Source organism: Falco rusticolus, chromosome 1, assembly GCF_015220075.1.
Source record: "Falco rusticolus isolate bFalRus1 chromosome 1, bFalRus1.pri, whole genome shotgun sequence".
In the NCBI taxonomy this organism is placed as follows: domain Eukaryota; kingdom Metazoa; phylum Chordata; class Aves; order Falconiformes; family Falconidae; genus Falco; species Falco rusticolus.
Window position 1 is genome coordinate 24,386,881 of NC_051187.1, and position 19,293 is coordinate 24,406,173.

The following is a 19,293-nucleotide window of genomic DNA, read 5'->3' on the forward strand; positions in this document are numbered from 1 at the left end:
CTTCTTTTTCCCCCCTTTTTTTTCTTTCCTTTTTTTTTTTTTTTTCTTTTTTCTTCTTTTATTGTTTGGTTTTGTTTTTGGAGGGACCGGGCTGGGATCCGATCTCCACTCCACAGTCCATCCCTGGTCGGTGCCTGAGAAAATTGCATCTGGATGCATCGTTATTATTATTATTGTGTTTGATCCAGGGAGATAAAGGAGGAGGGGGAGAGGAGTGCGTGTTCGTGGGGAGGGGAAGGCTGCACCCTTCCTGCACACACACGCACACACACACACACGCAGAGAGAAAGAGAGCTCCATACATCTATACATATATATCTATTTTTTTTCCCCCCACCTGGAACTTCTTTTAGTTGGGGAGGAAAGGAAGAAAGAAAATAAATTTTGTGCAAGGAAATACTCTCAGCTCCCTCCTTCCAGCGGGTCTCTCTCCTTCTTTCTTTATTCCCCCCCTTCTTCTCTGCTTTTTTTCCTCTTTCGAAGATCCTCGCCCTCCCAGCCCCTTGATCAAAGCATTCCGCTATTCTGATTTATTGCCTGCTTGGTGAGGGTTTTTTTTTTTCCCCCTCTTTTTTTCTTTTTCCTTTCTCTCTCTCTCTCTCTCTCTCTCTCTCTCTCTCTCTTTTTACAAAGGCGACCTGAGATCAGCCATTACTTTCCTTGGCTCGCTTATAGGAATCTCTTACATTTGGTGCTTGCTGCTGGTGGTGGTGGAACCGCACTCGGATTCTTTCATCCCCCCCCCCACCCCCTTGCTGTCCTCTCCTCCCTCCCTTTCTCCTTCCCTCTCTCCCTCCCTCCCTCCCCCGTTATTCCGCCGGGGGAGCCGGATTTGTGGCTGCGGTGGGGCGGGGGGGGACGAGAGCGAGAGGGAGAGCCGGCGAGAGACATGGATGGCCCGGCGCGATGCAACGGGCTTCGGAAGAAGCGGCGATCGCGGTCCCAGCGCGACCGGGAGCGGCGAGCCAAAGGCGGGCGGCGCGGCTCAGCCGCCGGCGGGGCCGCCAGCCCCGGGGCCGCCGCAGCGCTCTCCTCCTCGGGCTCGGAGAAGGAAGACAATGGGCCCCCGCCGCCGTCCCGGCCGCGGCCCCCCCGGAGGAAGCGGCGGGAGTCCTCCTCGGCCGAAGAGGACATTATCGACGGTTTCGCGATGTCCAGCTTCGTCACTTTCGAGGCGCTGGAGGTAGGAGCGGCGGCGCTTTGTGTGCGCCTCATTGTGTGGGGGCAGCGGCGGGGGGAGCCCCCCGCAACGACGACCCGGACGCCCCCCCCTCACCCCCCCGCCCCCCCCCCCTCCAGACACCCCCCCGGGCCGGCGCCGCCGGGGGTGCCCGCGGGGGCGGTCCCACCGCCCCTTCCCCGTCCCCGGGGTGCCCCGGTCCCCTCCCTTCTCTCCCTGCCTGCCGCCGACACCTGCAGCCTGGCGCGCCGCTCCCGGCGGGCGGCGGGGGGCTCCGGCGCGGCGGCGGCGGCGGCGGCGGGGACCGGGGCGGCCACCCCCCGGGGCGCCTTCGGTAGGGCAGCGGGGAGTTGCGAGCGCTCCCCCCGCGGGGCTCCCGCCGGCGTTTCCCTTCCCCTCCCACGGAGCAAACTTTTCTCGCGTCGCCGTGTCCCACTCGTGTCCGCGGGGCGGCGTGGCCGGGGGGTCGGGGAGAATGGGGGGGGGGATGTCGATGCGTGGGTTTGTCTGGCTGCTGGGTGGGGGTCGCTCGTCCTGCCGCGCTCCCTGCCGGCCTCACGAGTGGGCTCGACGGCCTGTCACCCCACGGGGGGCACTGAACATTCCCCCCCCCTCCAAATGCTGGAAGAAGAGGTGCGGGTAAGGTGAGGCTGGGTCGGGGGGAGGGTGGCACCGCCCGGGGCTTCCCGGTGCCACCCTCCTCCCGACCCAGCCTCACCCCCCCAGTGCCTCCTCAACCCACCCACCCGAGACCGTGGAAGCACTGTCAGCGCATCCAGGGTCATGGTGGGGATGCGGCCGCCCATGGGAAGCTCCAGCCTGTTTGTTTGAAGGGCTTTGTTGTTTATAACTTCTGCTCCGGAGAAGTTTGCTGTGGTGAAAAAGCAGATTTATTTGGGTTTACTTGCGCTGGAGTCACAACTGGAACGATTAGGAACTGTCAAAATAAATGCGGAGATGAAGCTGATTGTTTCACAACAAAAAAAAAAAATATCTGTGTAGCTCTTAGGCTGTTTGAATATTTAGCCGGGAATACTTAGCGGCATTTTCAGGGGGTTTTGTGTCTTTTTTTCCTCTGGATTTGGAGCCACATTTTGACCTTGGTTACACCTGTATCCATCCAGACTGAATGCCTCCAAGAGAACTTGCTCTGCTGTGGCTGAAGGGAGGATTTTTTCACTCCAGCAAACCTCCACATGGTTGGTGTTGGGCTCATGGAAGCAGTAACGAGCAAACGCCGAGCTAATGACGAGCCTGGATTTTACCACCATTTCTCACCTGGGGAGCCCAGCCACAAGTGCCCTGCTCCAGGCAGGGAGGGCAGGAGTGCGAGGACATGTTTGTCAGTGGGAGCAAGCTTTGCATGCTGCTGTTTGGGACCAAATTCTGCTCTTCCTCAAACAAAGCCCCCGGTTTGTGTCGTCAGGGGGTTTATGGGAATACGGGCTTCAGGATTTGACTGTAGTCCTTTCTGGAGGGGAAGTGAAGAGCAAGTTTTATGGTCAGAACTTGGTAGGGTGTTTTAGAAAATTTCTTTATTCCGTTTCACTTCTTGTTTATTTTCCACTTGAAATGAAAATAATTACTGTGCTCTTTTCTCTTTGCAAAGCCAAGAATGGCTACTACTTGCATCCTGTCGTAATCTTATATCACTAAAAAGGAGCGCAGAAACATTACCCAGTTCTGCCAGCTAATATCACATTCAGATAAAACAATAGCTCGCACACTGAGACTTGACATACTTTTAATGTTCATGTGATAGGTGGCACATTTTGACCTAACGATTTCATGCTGCGTTGAGAAATAATGTCACAAAATCGTTGTTAGGTGCTTTTTCCTGCAGCTCGGTATGTATGTTGAGAAACTTGTTTCTGAGGATCAGAGGGAGATGAAGGTGTCTCAGGCAGGAGCCCAACGTGGCAGGAATTACCACGTACGTTGCGTGTCACAGCCTGAAGTTTTTATTGTGATTTTAGTGTTGGCGAGGAGGTTGCAAGTGACTGGTGGGGCGAGATATCTCAGCCTTGGTGAGATGTTGAGGTGTTAACGTGTTTGAGTGGAGAGGAGAAGCCTTGGGGGCCATGGAGAGGTGCCCTGGTGTTTATACCTCTCATGCTCTGGGTCTACCCCCAGCTCGTTGGGGGTCCTGCAGGTTTCTCCCCAGGTTCCAGAAGACACTTGTGCCTGGCATGTGACAAGGCTGCCCCAGCCCAGGCTTTGTACTTGAATGTCAGTTTTTTCTCAGGCTTGGCTCAGGTGGAAGCCTGCAGAGACAGAGTGTGTTTTGTCTGTTCCATGCGAAAAACAGGGAGGACCAAAGTGTGGAATGTACTCGCCGCTGGAAGGTGGAGACCCGCGGTCCAGGCGAGGGGAGGGTGGCTCACGTGGGGGGAGGGACAGCTACCGTGGTGGGACGAGGCTGAGCTCTTGGCTTACAGGAACGCCTTTGTGGCAGTAGGTGTGTGAGTTGGGTGGATGTGAGCTGTCACCCCAGCGTCTTCATGTGAATTCTGTGTGTAAAGCTGGGATGAAGAGCAAGAATTTCCATCTAGCTTTGTTTTACCTGTCCTTTAGTAAATGCTTTTTGTTGAGGTGACTGAAAAAGCCCGAACTGCAAAACGCCAGGTTGTGTGAGGCTCGTAGGTGGCAAGGGGACACAAGACGGGCACGTGTCCCAAGGCCGCTGCAGCTTCAGTAGGAGTCACCTGTGCCTATTATGGTTATGTTGATAAAAATTCCCATCTCTTGAAGCAAAACTATCTTTTCAGCCAGCTCCCACCCTCGGAGCTGTTTTTCTGTCCAGGTATCGGTAGCTTTCTCATGCTTCTCAGGTGTAAATTGTTCGGTGTAGAAATAGAGGCCATCTGCTTCTAGTTACCTGTCTGGTTTATGGTTTAGGGTGCTCCACACCTTCATCTCCCTGATGGTTGTGTGGGGAATAGAGGGGAAGAGGGAGCTGAATGAAGATGGTGGGTTCTCATAGTTGTTTTTTTAAATCTGCACCACCCCCCCACCCCCCCGCCCTGAAGTTATGGTCAAGCAAATCCAGTATGATTGCAGCTGTGTCCAGGCTGATCCTTGCCTGGCCTGGCTGGACTCTGGTGGAGTGATGTGCAGTGTGGGCCTGCCACCTACACACTGGACAGCATCTTGGCGCTTTGACCTTCAGAAACCACCGCTTACTCTGTAGTTAAGCAGCTGAGATGTGCTCCTACTGTTTGACCTGGTTCACCAGATCCTCCTGCGCGTGGCCTTGCTGGGACTGACAGCAGGGAGCTCTGCAGCTCGCTCCGGAGCAGTGACTCGCACATCACTTCCCTGACCTCTCGAGTCTCCCAGCTGTAAAAAGAGAAAGGCACGGGGACTCGGTGCCTGTCTTGGTGTCGCTGGTGGCTTGTCAAGCTGACCACCTTCCTCGGCTTGGTGTAGCCCGTGCTGCGCTGCTGGCGTCTTCCTTACTGACAGTAATAGCACGAGGTTCTCCAGACCCAGGTGGGCATTTTAGACACCAGTTTGACAGCGAAAGGACGTTTCTCAAGACATGCTAAATCAATCCGTTGGAGTGACTTTCTCCACAACGTGCTCTGGCAGTACTGGCGAGAAGGTTTCTGCGGAGCGCTGTGGCGAGGCGAGATTTCAGGAAGATATCTCCCTCCTCTACCCCCTGGTGCGTAGGACTCCGGGCAGCAGACCGACGTGACATGGCTGTTGACGTGCCGTGGCAAAGATGGTTTGCTGTGATGAGAAATGAAATCTGACCTGAATGTTAAGATAGCTTAAAGCCTGGGAAGTGCTTTAGGTTTCCTGAGTCAGCTCTTGACCATCCCTACGGAATAAGCAGTTGGTTTCAGGTTTTCTGAACACTAAGTAATGAGTTTTTTCTGCAGATGTTTGTTTAGCTTCAACTCGGGCAGTTCATCTGACAAGCCTGAAATGGGACACAGATATTTATAAAGCACAGATAGAAGTGATGTGGGGCGGGAAGGGGGGGGACACTTGCATTTAAATGGGGATTCTTGTTTCAAAGAACTGGCACAATTTCTCACCCTGCCTTTACTGAGCTAATTTCTGTTCCGCACACCAGCCTTAGTCTGTTTTGAGACCATGCTAAATTATTGCCAGGTAAAGCCCAATATAATTAATTACAAATGAGAAATGCTGACAAATATTTGTCAAGGAGCTGTTTAATGAGCTTCAAATTCTGTGTCAGATGATTCCATCCAGCTAGTGTAAATAATTTTTAAGCAATTGTTCCACCGTGTTTACGTGATTTAGGCAGATGTTAGCTACGGCAGTTTTATATGTTGGACAGATAATATGAGACTAGATGGAGTAAAGCTTCGCAGCTGATGTGGCCTTTAAAATAGAGACACTACTGTTAGCACAAGCAAACTGTGGAAGTAACAGGAAGGCTCTGAAGATACTGTGGTCTCAGTTGTGTGTCTGTGCGCGCTGACAGTGTAGCTCTGTGTATGCATCTGAATGCAGGAATTTACTTTAATAACTGTTGTGTGATACCCATCGCTAGGCACGGCCCACTGAAAATAGAAATTGTTTGGCTGTGTGACAGCAGAAGCTTCGAGCTGGACACCAGAATGACTGGCTTGCAGCGTGGCTTTCCTCCCCAAATCATGCTTTTCTCACCAGCCTTTTAGCTGGCCTGATTAGCCTGTTTACTTACATTCTCTGAGATTTCAAGCAAGTTTGTTCTGCCTTGCCTCTATCCCTTCATATTTCAAAAGGAATTTGATCTTCCTGCCTTACCGCAGCAGCATCATAACATCAGGTGTTTGTTCAGTGCTGTCAGCAAATCTTGGTAGTCCTTCTTGTGTTTATTGACTGCTTAGACGCTTAGGTGTTTGTCCTAGTCTCTGTTTGCACATGCAAGTCTGCAGATTTAGACCACAGAGAAAAGAAGAGAGCAACTAAATTAAGGTATCTGTGGACGGTGAGTGGCATGAGGTTTTGTCTGACATGGGGATATCATATGAAGAGATGTGCTTATTATTTTCCTTGTGTATTTAGAGGAAACAGTAAATTGACCTGAGATCAAATTTCGAGATAACCTTGACAGAGCAACTGAATCTCTTGATGAAAACCCTCAGCCACCAGACCTGGAAAAACAGCAACCCGAACTGAAAGCGGGACTGAAAAAAGCGCGATGCATATTCTGCTAAATGAACCGCTTGGGCAATTTTTGAAACCTCTTGTTACTATCATTTGGGCACCTGAATGCTTTAAATAAAATACGACTTTAAATTTAAATAATTTAAATTAAAAAATACTTTAAAATTACTTATAAAAGCCTGATACCTTTCTGGGAGGTGGGGCACCCACAACTCCTGCTGACTTCGGTAGCTGTTGAAGAGCTGAAACTGTGTCTTTGGGCAGATAACGGCCAAGGGTTGTGATTGTTGCATAAATGTTTGCTTAAACTCCTGAAGGGAACGGTGTAAGGAAGGTGGGGATCTTTGCCATTCCCATAGGTGGTGGCAGGAGGCACAGTGCCCTCGAGTTGAAGCCGGGAAGGGTTTAAACTATAAGGACAAGTCCTTTAGATAAATATGATTCAATCAGTCTCCACTGGCCCCACTTGTAAGATTAACATTAATGGGAATTATGACACATATCAGTAGGCAAAAGACACCCTTATCCTCCTTTTGGCATGTTTTTTTTTTTTTTTTTCTGCTTTGTGCTGTTTGGGTGAGGAACTAAGCCCTTTCTCATTAAATATCTGGGGCCTCTGCTGGGATGAGGGAGTGTAAAGAAACAGATTTATAAAATAAGGGGAAAGGATCAGGAACTTGGAAGGAAAATGATCACTAGGGAAAGGCAAAAAAAAAATCAGCAGAAAGACATCAAGGGGCTGAGTAATTGAAAGATTGAGTTACAACACTGAGATCAATAGAGAAATATCAGGGACTGCATGGGAACACTGAGAACTAGAGAGGGATGTTGTTACCAAAAGTAGAAGTTTCAGGAAAGATCCATTGCTGTGTATGTAAATGCTCCTTGGTGAGAGCCCTGCTGCTGGTACCAAGGGGGAATACTCAACAAAATGTGTCCCCACTTAAAAAGTCGTTAAACCTGGTAACTCTGGGAGAAAGGCAGAATCGTTATTTACTCGGTGAGACGGCCCCCTGTTTCCCCCCTTGTTTCCCCCCGTCTTTGGTACTTTTTTTTTTTTTTTTTTTTTTTTAAGGACTCTTTCTATCAGTTTGACTGGAAGACCCTACCACATTACACTGGGGGTCTGACCTGCAGCCTTGTAATTATCTGCAGCTAAATTAGAACTTTAATCTTTGTTCTGAGCAACAATAAGTTGAGTCAGACCGGTTTTAAAAATAGACGAAGCTCAAGTTTAGTGAAGTCTCAAATGCAATTAATAAAAAGGTAATGGAGTTAGGAAGTTGTGGGCTGAAATGGGGAAATGTTTAACTCTCAGTTTTCATTTGCTTGAGCTGCAGGGCTTTGCCGAGGCAATGTCGCCTTGGTTCCGCGAGGGAAAATTGCTTCAAACGTTTCTCTGGGTTCTTGCGCATCATCCTTGTGATTTATCTGTTTGGTGTCTGTGTTCTCGCTGGCGTTTGGCATGGTGCATGCCACAAATTACCAGCTGTATGCGTTTTTTGTAGAGTCAGTTTGTTGTCATTTTGACTCGATGCCAAGTCATGGTGAAGACCACTTCAGAACGTCATAGTCCTCTCAACTCCTCTGTAAGTAACGAGAAATGGCTAATGCAGGTAGGGATTTGTTTTGCTGTAGCAGCAGAACAGTCAGTGGCAATTTGTCACATCCCCAGCTCGGCTCTGCTGTACTATTTGCCTTTAAATAGTGTGTTACCTTATTATCTTGAGATTCTCCTCTTTGTATCTTGGCAACACCGCTGCTGAAGTTCACACGCTCATGCAGTGTAGAGAGAAGGTTTCAACCTAAAGGGTATGTCTTTAGTTAGGCAAATATTACAGGCAGTAGTTTTGGTTCTGTCCTCCCCCGTGCAGGAGTGGTGGGATAAAAGTCAACAAAAGAAACAGTTTATTCCTTGGCACTGCAGATATTTTTCAGTTTGTGAGGTTTTGGCTATCAGGTTTAATTCGATCATGTTGCATGACATATGCTCCATGTGCATTTACTTTGGGGTGCGTCTTGGTCTTGCTGGTTTTAAAATCTCTTGAGACAAAGACATGGGAGACGTGCAGAGGTGTATTGATATCTGATGCGCCCAAGTTCCTGGCTGTCTGAACCTGAGGTTGTGTAACGCTGGCTGATGCACGTATTACAGATATGATTAACATCCCAAGTCCAAATGGGAATAGTTACTCCACAGCCACGCAGGAGATCAGTTTGGCGTTCTTTCCAGAAATGCTTGCCCTTTAATCTGTCTCACATGTGTTTGCCAGCTTCCCAAAGTGGAAGTTGCTTCTACTTCAGAATCAGGGCTTTTATAAATCACTTCTTTTCATACTTTTCTTTGGTAGCAGAGGGGACTTACTGGCTTGGGAATAAAACCACCACCAATCTCTGTCTTCCCCATCCACAAGCCTGGGCTTGTCCTTTGCTGCATGAGCTCATCAAAACAAGCAAACATCTTCAACCTTTGAGACATGCCCTGTGCTGAGCATCATTTGAATGAAGCCATCTGGGGAGGTCTGTGGGTGCTGCAGGACGGCGGTGCGCACCTCAGTTGGAGGGGGAGGTAGAGGCAGGCACCAGGAGGTTCCAGGCTAAATTAACTTTTAGGTGGCTGATGTTCTGCAGAGGTACTCCTTGTGTTGCAGAGTAATTGTAACAGCATTGTATCAGATGTCAAAACATGTTTTACAGTCCTGCGCGATCAAACAGTGGTCAGATCCAGAACCAAATCGATGAAAGTTTGGGAGGAGCTTTGGTCCATAATAGGCTGACTGTTTTTCAGAGGGTATATAACAGTGATGATACCTGGTGTTATGACCCCCTTAGCTGCTGGCGAGATCCACAAGCCACTGTCACCCTTTTCCCTGCGTGTGGGTACAGGTTACCACGTCCCAGGTGACCCAGCATCGGGGCTCAGGGTGACCCAGCCTGCAGGCTGCTGTGGAGCATCCTACACCTGCCGTTAACTCACCCTCCCTGTGTTGCAAAGGCATTTTCATTTCTTTGCCTGTGAAGTGGAACCGATGAGACACAAGTGCTTGCCCCGGCTTCTCCTGGACCACACGCAGGTGTCTCCGGCGTGGGAGAGTGGTGGCCGTGGGTGCGGAGCCCGCGTGGTCTAACTTCTCCCTTCTGGCAAGCTTGGACAGCCGGTATTTTGCTCTTTGCACAGAATTTCCTGTTGCTGAGACTTAGATACAAGGTGATAATTGCTCAAGGCATTGATTTTTATTTACTTTTGCTCTGGAAGTTGTAAGTGACCTGAGACCTTTCAGTGTGAGAATCTGCTTCATTTTTTTTGAGCCTTCTTTCTTACACAGATGGTGGGGATGGAGGAGAAGTGGCCAAAGGACCCGGCTTGTTGCCATGAAATAGGGATAGCTGCCTGGGAGGTGGCAGCTCTGGTCTTCACCTGGCCTCTGACCACTGTTGTCACTTTCTCCTTGGTTTCTGCACATCCAGGTGCTTAGCACTGTGCGTCTCTGGAGGGTGCCACGAGTGTCCTTCGGGGGTCCTTCAGAAACTGGCATCTGGTCCCCAGCTTCCAGAAGGCACAGGGGAAGGAGCTGGGAGGTGCCGCTGTCGCAAGAGCTGGGTAACACACACTCTCCAGCTTGCTCCAGAGCTGGCCAGATGTGTTGAAGGGCTCGGTGGGATGTGACATCCATCAGAGCGGGCACCAATGGAGGGCTGAGGCAGCGAAAGTAGCTTTGACCTCCGAGGAGTCTGTGTGGTAAGGAGGCAAGCGAAGAAGTGCTGCTGTTGGGGACGATTTATGTTGCAACTCTGTTAGTGTTGTGGCTTTTAATGCACGTCAAGGGCGCTTTGACCTTTGAATGGAATCTTTTGGTGTGAAATTGTGTCTTTTCTCTTCTCTTTTCTTCCCTTAAAGAAAATTCAAAATAAATACTGAAAATCAAAACCGTCTGTTTTGAGGGGACCAAATTGCTTTTCTGAATTTTATGTGATTTGGATATTACTGAATGATTAAAAGTCCTAGTAATTTTTACTGGCTGGCTGTTGTGCTTGTAGGCAGTGACTCTTCTAGCATTAGTCATTTTAACTATGGAAAAAAATAATAAAAATGCAATTAATGTGGCTCAACAGCTGAGTCTGTTGGACTTGGAAAAAAAAAGAAAAGAAAAAAAGTAAATTTTAATGAGTTCTGGGATCAGAAAGATACATCTGGTGGATGGATTTGCCAAGTTTTCAACCTCAGAATGTGTGTTGAAAAACTCAGTGAATTATGTAGCTACAAAAGTGGATCTTTGCATGTTTATAAGGCCTCAGTGCAATCTCCTTATATTTGCCTAATGACAAACAGACCTTCTCATTGAGGCGCAGCCCAGAAGGACACACATGGGCTGAAGCGGCTCTGTAAGCTGATAGTATTTGTATCAGAATGCTGCTACTAGTGAAGGAATTTTAGAGGATCCGTTAAATATAGGGGGGAAAAAATATCTTGGATGAAAGAACAGAGAAGGGGAAAGGGGAGGGGTGGAGGGAGAGGAAGGGGAGCACTGAAACTTTAAATGTACATGATGTGTGGGCTAAGATACTGTGCCTCCACTGCTGAACCAGAAAATTTATAACAACTGTTTGTCATGTGTATATATTTATAGCCATTCACATAATGAAGAAGTTTCATGAGGTTGTAATAACATATCAAGATGGATGTAATTAAAACAGAAGCAAATTGACACCTCTAGATTAAAGGCAAACTCTAAACTAATACACCTGTATGCTGTCACTTACGTATTAGTTGTCTGGGGCAGTCTGCCAGATATGCAAATAAAAAGACATTGGCAAATTTCCTTGGATGTGCGGTTGTGAAAAACCCAACTATTTAATCTTTTACCTAGCCCTCCCTGTTCGGGTTTTTAGCAACAGTAGAATTTATTAATTTGGTGTCACTGAGGCTTTGTGATGGGAACAGGCTGGATGATCTTGAGGGGCAGGGGAGGAGCAAGAAATACAGAGCAGGTGACTGCTGGAGGATCGCGTTCTTCATGGGGGACCCTTCCCTTAGAAAAGAGGCATCAACTGGACCGTTTCAGATCTGTCCCAGCTCTTCTTAAACTAGAGGGCTGAAGCGTCCTTGACATTGACTTTCTGTAGCGTTTGAGCTCAGTTAAATGCTTTTGAAAACTGCACTGTAACAACAGGTCTTGGTTCTGCCGTGCTGCAGGTGATGGAGGTTGCCAGTAAGGAAACTTCTCTTAAAATTTATACATTTCAGATACGTTGGCACAATTCAGATCTGATGTAAATCATTACTGAGTCTGTGAAATGGCTATAAAGTATCTTAGCAATTTTATGTAATAGTATTTTTCAACTTGTTTCAATTTGCAGAAGCCTAACATTTTTCCAGGGGAGCTGTGGACGCCTGTGCAGTGAATTTAAGCCTGCAGTCAGTAGGTGTGCGCTCTGAATTAACGCTCTTGGGGTTCTTTGAAGCAGTCTGCAAACTACTGATGTAAAATAGTCTATTGGTATGGAGCAGGAAGGGAGTTATATGCCTTGTTAGTTCCAGGCAGTTCTGCTGTGAATGGAAGTACCAGTCTTGCTGCTGAGTACGTGGCATCCCGGATAACCTGCTTTCCCTAATGGAAGGACCCCTTCCAGGGATGGAAATAGATCCTCATGTGGCTTGTGTATAACCCCCACGGCTGGTGATTAGTTTTTCTGTTGAACAGCTGATGCTGGTACATCCAGCTCCTCTTCCCTGAGTATGAAGCATCTTACCTTTTGTGGGTTTGGTGGCATTCCCTCCAGGAGTGGCTGTCCTAGAGACCTGCATCCCTCTGCTGCTTTCAGTAACCTCCTCGGCTGGTTGCAGGCATGTGGGTTAGTAATGTCAACTGCGAAGTAGGTCGATAGGACTGCAGGTCAACGAAACCCCAGGTTCTTGAATTCTGTTTTGAATTTGGGCTTGAGGTTCTTTGCCCGGGTGAGGGACGAACCAGAAGGAGACGGGCCATCTGTGGAGTGTGCCGGCTTCCAGGGAGCTGTCTGCCTGACAGTGCCAATGGGCATGTGTTGTTAGACATTTTCTGAATTAAAAAGGCTCCTTTTTAAATACATCTGGACATTAAGGATCATTCAAACGTGGTACATGGCTTCAAAGTGCTTTGGAATGGTAGGATTTTTGTCTTCAATGCTTCAACAACTTTTCTTCCACCTTTAATCTTTCATGAGCGGAAGCTTCAAAAGATAATTAGTAAAACATGCTTTTATCTGCATTTATCTCAAAACATGATTAATTTTTTAACTGCAATTACAGCAATCATTTCAAGTTTTCTCTATATTAATGAGTAAAGGGATTTTTTTTGTTTTTGCGTTGTTTTTTTTTTTCTGAGAGTGAGCCTAAATGTGGCTGTGTTGGCCGAGCTGAAAGGTACGTTTATGAGTGTGCTTTTTGTTTTCCTTGCTAGGGATTGAATTTCCGGTTCCAGGAAGCAATATTTCACATGGATTAAAGTCTTTGAAATGCTCTTGCCCAGCTTCACTGGATCTTTTTGAGGAGCTGACAACGATAAGAACTGCATCATGCACTTTGCAAGACCTGGCTACCGAATACCCAGTTACACATTCACTTGTACGCTGGTGTGACTGGCAGGATATCCTCTGCGTGCTGCTCTTGGCATCGAAATGTGGGATGTACGATGCAGCCACTTTGTTGTTAATGAATTGGCAATGAACTTGTAAATTTTCACCTTTACCATTTCTGTCTTTGTTACAGGCAGCTCAAGGCATCTTTTATTACTATTTCACTTCAGGGAGAAAGATGTTGGTGTCTGTTCCTGCCTTTGTTGCTGGTACTGATGTAGATGGGAGTGTGGAGCTGGTGTCCTGTGGCTGGATCCCGCCTGTGGACGGGTTTGTGGCCCTGTGGGACTGTGAGCACCTCCTGTCTGTTTGGTGGTTTGTCCTCTGTGGCTCACCCCAGCACCACTAGAAAACCGTGCCACCGGCACAGAGATATCCCAGGACAGGCGGCCAGCCCAGAGCCTCCGAAGCAATGAACCGCTGTGGGCGATTAATGAAAAGAAACACAATTAAACCCCCTTTTCAGCAGAGTACAGCTTTTCTGCAGTTTTGCGTCTTGAAAGCTGCTCGTCAGCCCTGGGTCCTGCTTCTCCGTGAAGAGGAGGGAGAGATTTTTGGTTGGAGCTGGAGTTTCACAGTTCTGTGCCTTCAGCGTAGCCCTGAGGCTGCTGGCAGTGATGCTGGGGTAATGGCATGGCCTCGGTGGCCCCAGCGGTGAGGGCGACAGAGCAGGCGTTTGCAGCTATAAGAAGTGTAAGGACCCAATTTTTCTGTTTTACTTTTTTCCCCCAGTTCCCTTCAGTTAGGCCCTAGTCCTGGATGTCAGAGGTGATTCAGAGTAAGCCTGCATGGCCTCGGTTCACATCTGATGTTGCTGTAAATGGGGATCGCAGTTACCCTGCCCTGCCGTCTCTGGGGAGGTGGATGGGGTGGTGACTGCAGCAGTGAATTGGGCAGCTGCATAGGAAAGCATGCGAGTGTATAATCAGATTTCTGGTAAAACCAGGTCTCTAAGTCCCTTGAATGGGTAGCTTTGCTGTGAATAGCCTCGTAAGGTCTGCTGTGGCTGTTCTCTTTGTTTGGTACTCTGACAAAAAATTGCTCTGCTATCCTTGTTGGCATATTTTTACATCTGTTATCCATGTTTTGGATTTGTTCTGGCTGCAGTCTTATTTTGTTTTGCAAAATCTACCTGGGATTGGGACGGAGATATATGTTTGCTAAGGCAGATTTGGAAATTGCATTGTTGAAATACAGCCCATATGGGCCATTGTAAAATGGTTACTGCAGCATATAATTGCCTTCACAATGATGTGCTTTGTCATTTTACTTCCATCTTCAAAGAGCCTCTCCTGTAGTCTGCTGACAGCAGTGGTGGTATTAGAAAACATATGGATTTGTAAAGGCATTAAACTGTCTTTAGTTCAAGGTTTAGATTACACTGTTAGAGTATGGGTCACCACGTTTTCGTGTGGACAGGCTGCACTTGACTGTGTTGGTTTATGTGATAGGGTAGGGAAGGGTTTGTTTATTTATTGGAGATGGCTCACATAACACCCTTCCCAACACGTGGGGAGGGGGGCAGCTCTCCTGCTGCAGGGTACGAGCTGCAGCCCTGTGCCGGGGCCATGGTCTCATCTCGCCCTGCGTTGCTTGCGGGGCTTGGTTGGGGCTTGCTGACGACACTGGCAAGACTTTCCAGAAGCCTTGGAGGGAAGTGCCAAAGTACACAGAATGTAAAACCCACAAAATTGGCTTTGAAATGTTAAGAGGTTTGGTTTTTTGTTTTTTTTTTTTTTTTTTCTTCCCCCAGTCCTCTGTGCTGGGCTGATACTCTGAATATTTTGGGTATTTGTTTACACTGTAGAGCTCCACACATTTCGGAATATAGGGCAATCTGTTCAGCTTTTACCTTTTTTTTTTTTTTTTTTCCCCCACCCCCCCACTACCCTCTCAGTTTCAAGTGTGGATTTTCTGGGGCAGGGCTGAGGTCTGCAGTACCTCTCTCAGCAAAGGCCAGTGCAGCGTTTGCATCGTGGGATGCATGGTCATAGGACGTGGTGTGCAGCCTCCCTCCAGACTGGAGTGATGCTCATGTTCTTTACATCATCAAAAGGGGATGTGAGGGGATAATACACTTAAAGAAGATCCTTCTTTTCCAGTTTTGTTATTATTTTTGTCATACTTTTTGCAGCCTGCTCAGTTTAGCACTGCCCAGCTGGGACGTTGAGGCAGGCTGAGGGGGGTCTTGCTTAGCCCGTGGCCACCTTGACCTTTGGCCACACATGCTTGCTGTTGCATTGGGTTTGTGTAAGTCCCTCCCAAAACAACTCCTCCGATAGCTCTTGTCCTTCAAGCACACTCCTTAATTAAGATGCTGAGCTGGTCCTTGGGAGCCATGGGCTTGTTTCCATGTAAGCACAGCCATCTTTCATAACCTTGAAGCAGTCGCTCCCCTCCTGGTTCAGCATGGCCGCGTGAGCACCTGCTTTGTGGATGTGCTGAATCAGGAGGGATTTGGGCTGGGATCCATGCCTATGCTCATGGGAGGTGCTGTGGATTTGGGTTTCTTGACTGAGAAGAGCAGGCCTATGGGGATAATGCCGATGTATGAGCTGGTGTGTGGTGTGAAGTCAAATACGTGCTTAGGTGTCACCTTGAGCTACTGCGTTAGTTTTGCCGTAGCTGAGTTTTCCTTTCCGCGAAATGGGCTTAATAATACTTTCCCTCTTTAGAGATTGCCTGGCTATTTAATTAGCATCTGCAGGATGCTCAAATAGTAGGTGGTTAACATAAAATATCTGCATAATTTTATTGTAGGACATCAAAACACCAGTGCTTATACATGTTTAGCAGGGATGTGGCTGGATCACGTATTTCAGTAACTGAAGGCTTTTTTTCAATTTATTGCTGTCAACCACCTTTTAAAATAAAGCTACAATTCGGCCTTAAAATTGTTGACAGCAATCACTTTAAGGAAATCTGATGTGGAGGGGTAACCCAGTGAAATTCTGATTAGTGCTTTATCTTTCTTTATGCTGTTATGATTAAGGATGTAAAAGTTAGTGTTGCTTCATTATGGCTTGCTTCAGTTTTAAATCACTTACAATGTTGTCTGTCCCTGCTGTGGTGGATATCAAGGCTAGCTTATGGTAATATGTTTCCTTAAATCCATTGCAGAATAGAGAAGAAACTCTCATTCTACCTATGAGCAATGCTAAAGGATGTATTACTAACTGGCTGCTGTGACAGTGATAAACAAATTAGGTCTGTCATTAATGCCAGGTCTGCAGGTGTAATATGTCATATAAAACTGGTATATCTCTGTTACTAACTGGCCTATAAAAAATAAATACATGCATGGGTGTTTTTTTTTAATCCTTGTGTAACAAATTTAAGAGCAAAGCTGCTTCGTGATAAGGTTTGTGTAAGATCACATATACAGCATGTTTTTGCAGCAAATGGTGCAGAAATGAGAAAGAAAGAAACTTAGACTGGTGAGAAGCTCCCATTGAGATCCTCGGGTTTTGTAATAGGTTTTTGTCAGGGCTTTATTTAAGGACAGTATTTATGCAGATGTTTAAACCAGTCCCTTCTTAAGGCGGTGCTTGAATATGTTGCTAAAAATCATAGCACAGCATGCTTGAGGTGAGTATATGCTTAAGTGCCGTCAGGGACAGGTTGCTATTAGGTATATACATAAATATAACCTTAATGAGAGGCTTAGTAACAGTAACTTTTAAAAAATAAGTTTATTTTGATGGAAAGTTTGGGTTTTTTTTTTTGTTTGTTTGTTTGTTTTGTTTTGGGGCCTGCAGGCAGTCGAGGCTGGTGGCAGGAGGGCCAAGGTGTGTTCCCAGCCCTGGCTGCTGCTGCAGCTCAGCATCTGCCAGCGGGATACAGGATGTGGCTGCTCGCGAGAGCACAGCCAGGGGTGCTGGAGGAGCCCCGGCAGCTTGGCTGGGTGGCTACCGGGAATGGTGGCATGCACTGGGCGGCCCAGCCACGCTGCAGGCTGACGCCAGCCTTTGTTTGAACCTTTCATGTTGTACCATGTCCCTCGCCGTTTGCCTGACCGCCGGCATGGTGAGGGTGCCGGGTAAATCTGGATTCAAGCGCGGGTTGGGGGCTGGGTGTCACATGCAGTGTCGGTGCAAAGCGACAGGCTGAAGTCTCTGCTGGGTGGGATTGAATTTTATTTCTCAGAAGAGAAATGGTGAGCTTTGCAGCTTTGCTTGCAGCAAGTCCTGTTAATGACGAGTCATCAAGATTTCCCTGGCAAGCAGCATTACTTTGGGTAATGACTCTGGGAAGCTACCAGGGGGTGCTTCCTCCTCCCCCACCGGTGCAGACACCTTCCCATCCAGCCACATATTGTTGCTTTCTCCGACACTGGCTAAACAGGTGGCAGGATTCAAATCACCACTCTCTGAATGGAGTTCACTCTCCACAATAGCTCACCAGAGGCCTGTTTTGTTACAGAACATTGATTAAATAAATATTCCTATGCATACAAAAGAGGAGAAATCTGTTACAGCACTCTGCAGTTATTTTTCCATTAATGGCAAGGAGCTCTCTCTAATTTTCCTGCCCCTTTCAATCTGTTTCCCTGTCTCCCTCCCTTCCCATCACTACTAATGCCTTCAAGTGCATGAGTAACATACAAACAACTCACGTTCCCTCCAGTTCAGCTCTGTGAATGCCTTAGCTGCAGCTCGGTGTGCTTTAGGAAATCCCGCTAGCTGGTGCAGGGCGTAATTGATTGCTCCATGCACGTGTTTTTGATTAACTTGATATTTCATGTTCAGTACCAGGATTCCTTGTGCTAACTGACTTTCATTGCATTAATTTATATAGCAGCAGTTAAAAAGACAATGTTGCAGTACCAGCATCTTGTGTAATATTGACAATTGGGGCAGCATATTTGACTTAGGAAAAATGTCTTTTTTTCTTGTGTTCTGCTGCGACCCCTGCTTTTTTAAAACCTTTGAGGCAAAAGTTACTGTGCTGATGGAGGTGCGTGTGTGTGTTTTGGATGAAAAGCATCTCTTGCTCAAAGATCCTGGCAGCCAAAGGCAACTCCACTGCAAGCAGCAAATCTGATTTGGTATAAAATGGTGGTAACTGGAAATAAATGAATGGTAAAGGAGTCCTTCAGGGGGGAAAAATAGCTTTACTAGCTTGAAGTTCAGCAGATACTTGTCTTGAGGAAAAACTTTTGGTTGAGTAAATGTCTGGCTACAATAAATGCAAAGTATGAGGAGATGCCGTGGCATTACTTTGGCTCTGTGCTGATGTAACTGAGATCAAAATCCACTCTAAAGAAAGTAATGTTAATTTAGCGCTTCCCCCCCCCCGCCCCCCCCCCCCCAGGCAATAATATCTCTACTTTGGAAAAAAACAGAAGTCAGCATTTTTATACCATCATTTTTCTTAAACAAATTTAGAGCTGTTAAATCACAGAGCTGTTACACTAGAGAAGTAAATTGTGTAATATATTTTTTGATGTTTAAAGACCATAAATGAAGCCTCCTTCCATTATATGAGTTTGTCTTAAAATACTTACCACTGTTGGCTTGTTTTAGGATCAGTGTGGAAGAAGTACCCATCTGGTTATAAAGCTGCTCACCTAGGTGCTCTTGCAAGGAGAGCTTTCGCCCTCTTGCCTAAGCTACGGTACGATTGCCGCGGCCGTGTCGGCACGCTCTGCTCTGCCGCTGCTTTCTGTGGCCGTGGGTGAGCAAGGGCTGGCCATGGAAGGCTGTTGCAGGAGCCCCGGTGTGGGTCTTCTCTTGCTTACTGTGGGCAGTTAGTTGGAAGTGACACTAACCCAAGTTTAATTCTAGTTCGACATTGCAACAACATGCCAGCTGTTCCCTGTATTCTGCGATGCTGCAATGTAATTATTTTTCGTTATCTTTCAAGATGTAATTTTATGTTGGTGTGCTTTCCCACTAACCCTTTGGCACAGAAAATGTATAGCTAATTCATTTTTCCTGTAACGTGAAGAAGCAAAGGAGAAAAATCTCAAATCCTAGGGCCAAGCGGCTGTGTTAAAGACAGCTGAGGAGTGATGTGCGGAGAGGAAAGGCCCTCTCGGAGCCTGAAAGCCACTGGGACATGTGTAGTGATTAATGGTATCGTTGCTTTTTAGCTTCATCAAAAGGTTTCAGCGTAAGAATTTCTAAGGAATGCTGATAGTCACAGGAACCTATCAAAGGGTACAGAAAATATCAAATGAGCAAGCAGGAATGGGAGTTAATTACTGAACAGTGATTACTCTGATATAACCAATTATTGGATCATTAAATGTTTATTACCTTTTTTATGCTCCTTTCCCCCGTAAGTGCAGTTTTGTCCTCATAGTATTAAAAAAAGGGTGGATCTAATGCATAAAAAGCCTTTTCAAAACCTGGAAGGTATTAAAAGAG

At 47.2% G+C, this 19,293-nt stretch overlaps 1 protein-coding gene across 5 annotated transcripts in view; it reads left to right on the forward strand.

The window, feature by feature from the left end:
* Positions 1-298: 298 nt before the first annotated feature.
* AUTS2 (activator of transcription and developmental regulator AUTS2) overlaps positions 299-19,293 on the forward strand; it is a 790,872-nt gene continuing 771,877 nt past the window's right edge. For 3 of the 5 annotated variants that reach the window (XM_037375122.1, XM_037375125.1, XM_037375124.1), the window contains exon 1: positions 300-1,183. In XM_037375122.1, coding sequence (XP_037231019.1) covers positions 890-1,183 — 294 coding nt within the window. In that variant the 5' untranslated portion in view covers positions 300-889. Of the gene's footprint in view, positions 1,184-19,293 lie in introns of all 5 variants that reach the window. The other 2 variants (XM_037375123.1, XM_037375126.1) reach the window with 2 other exon arrangements.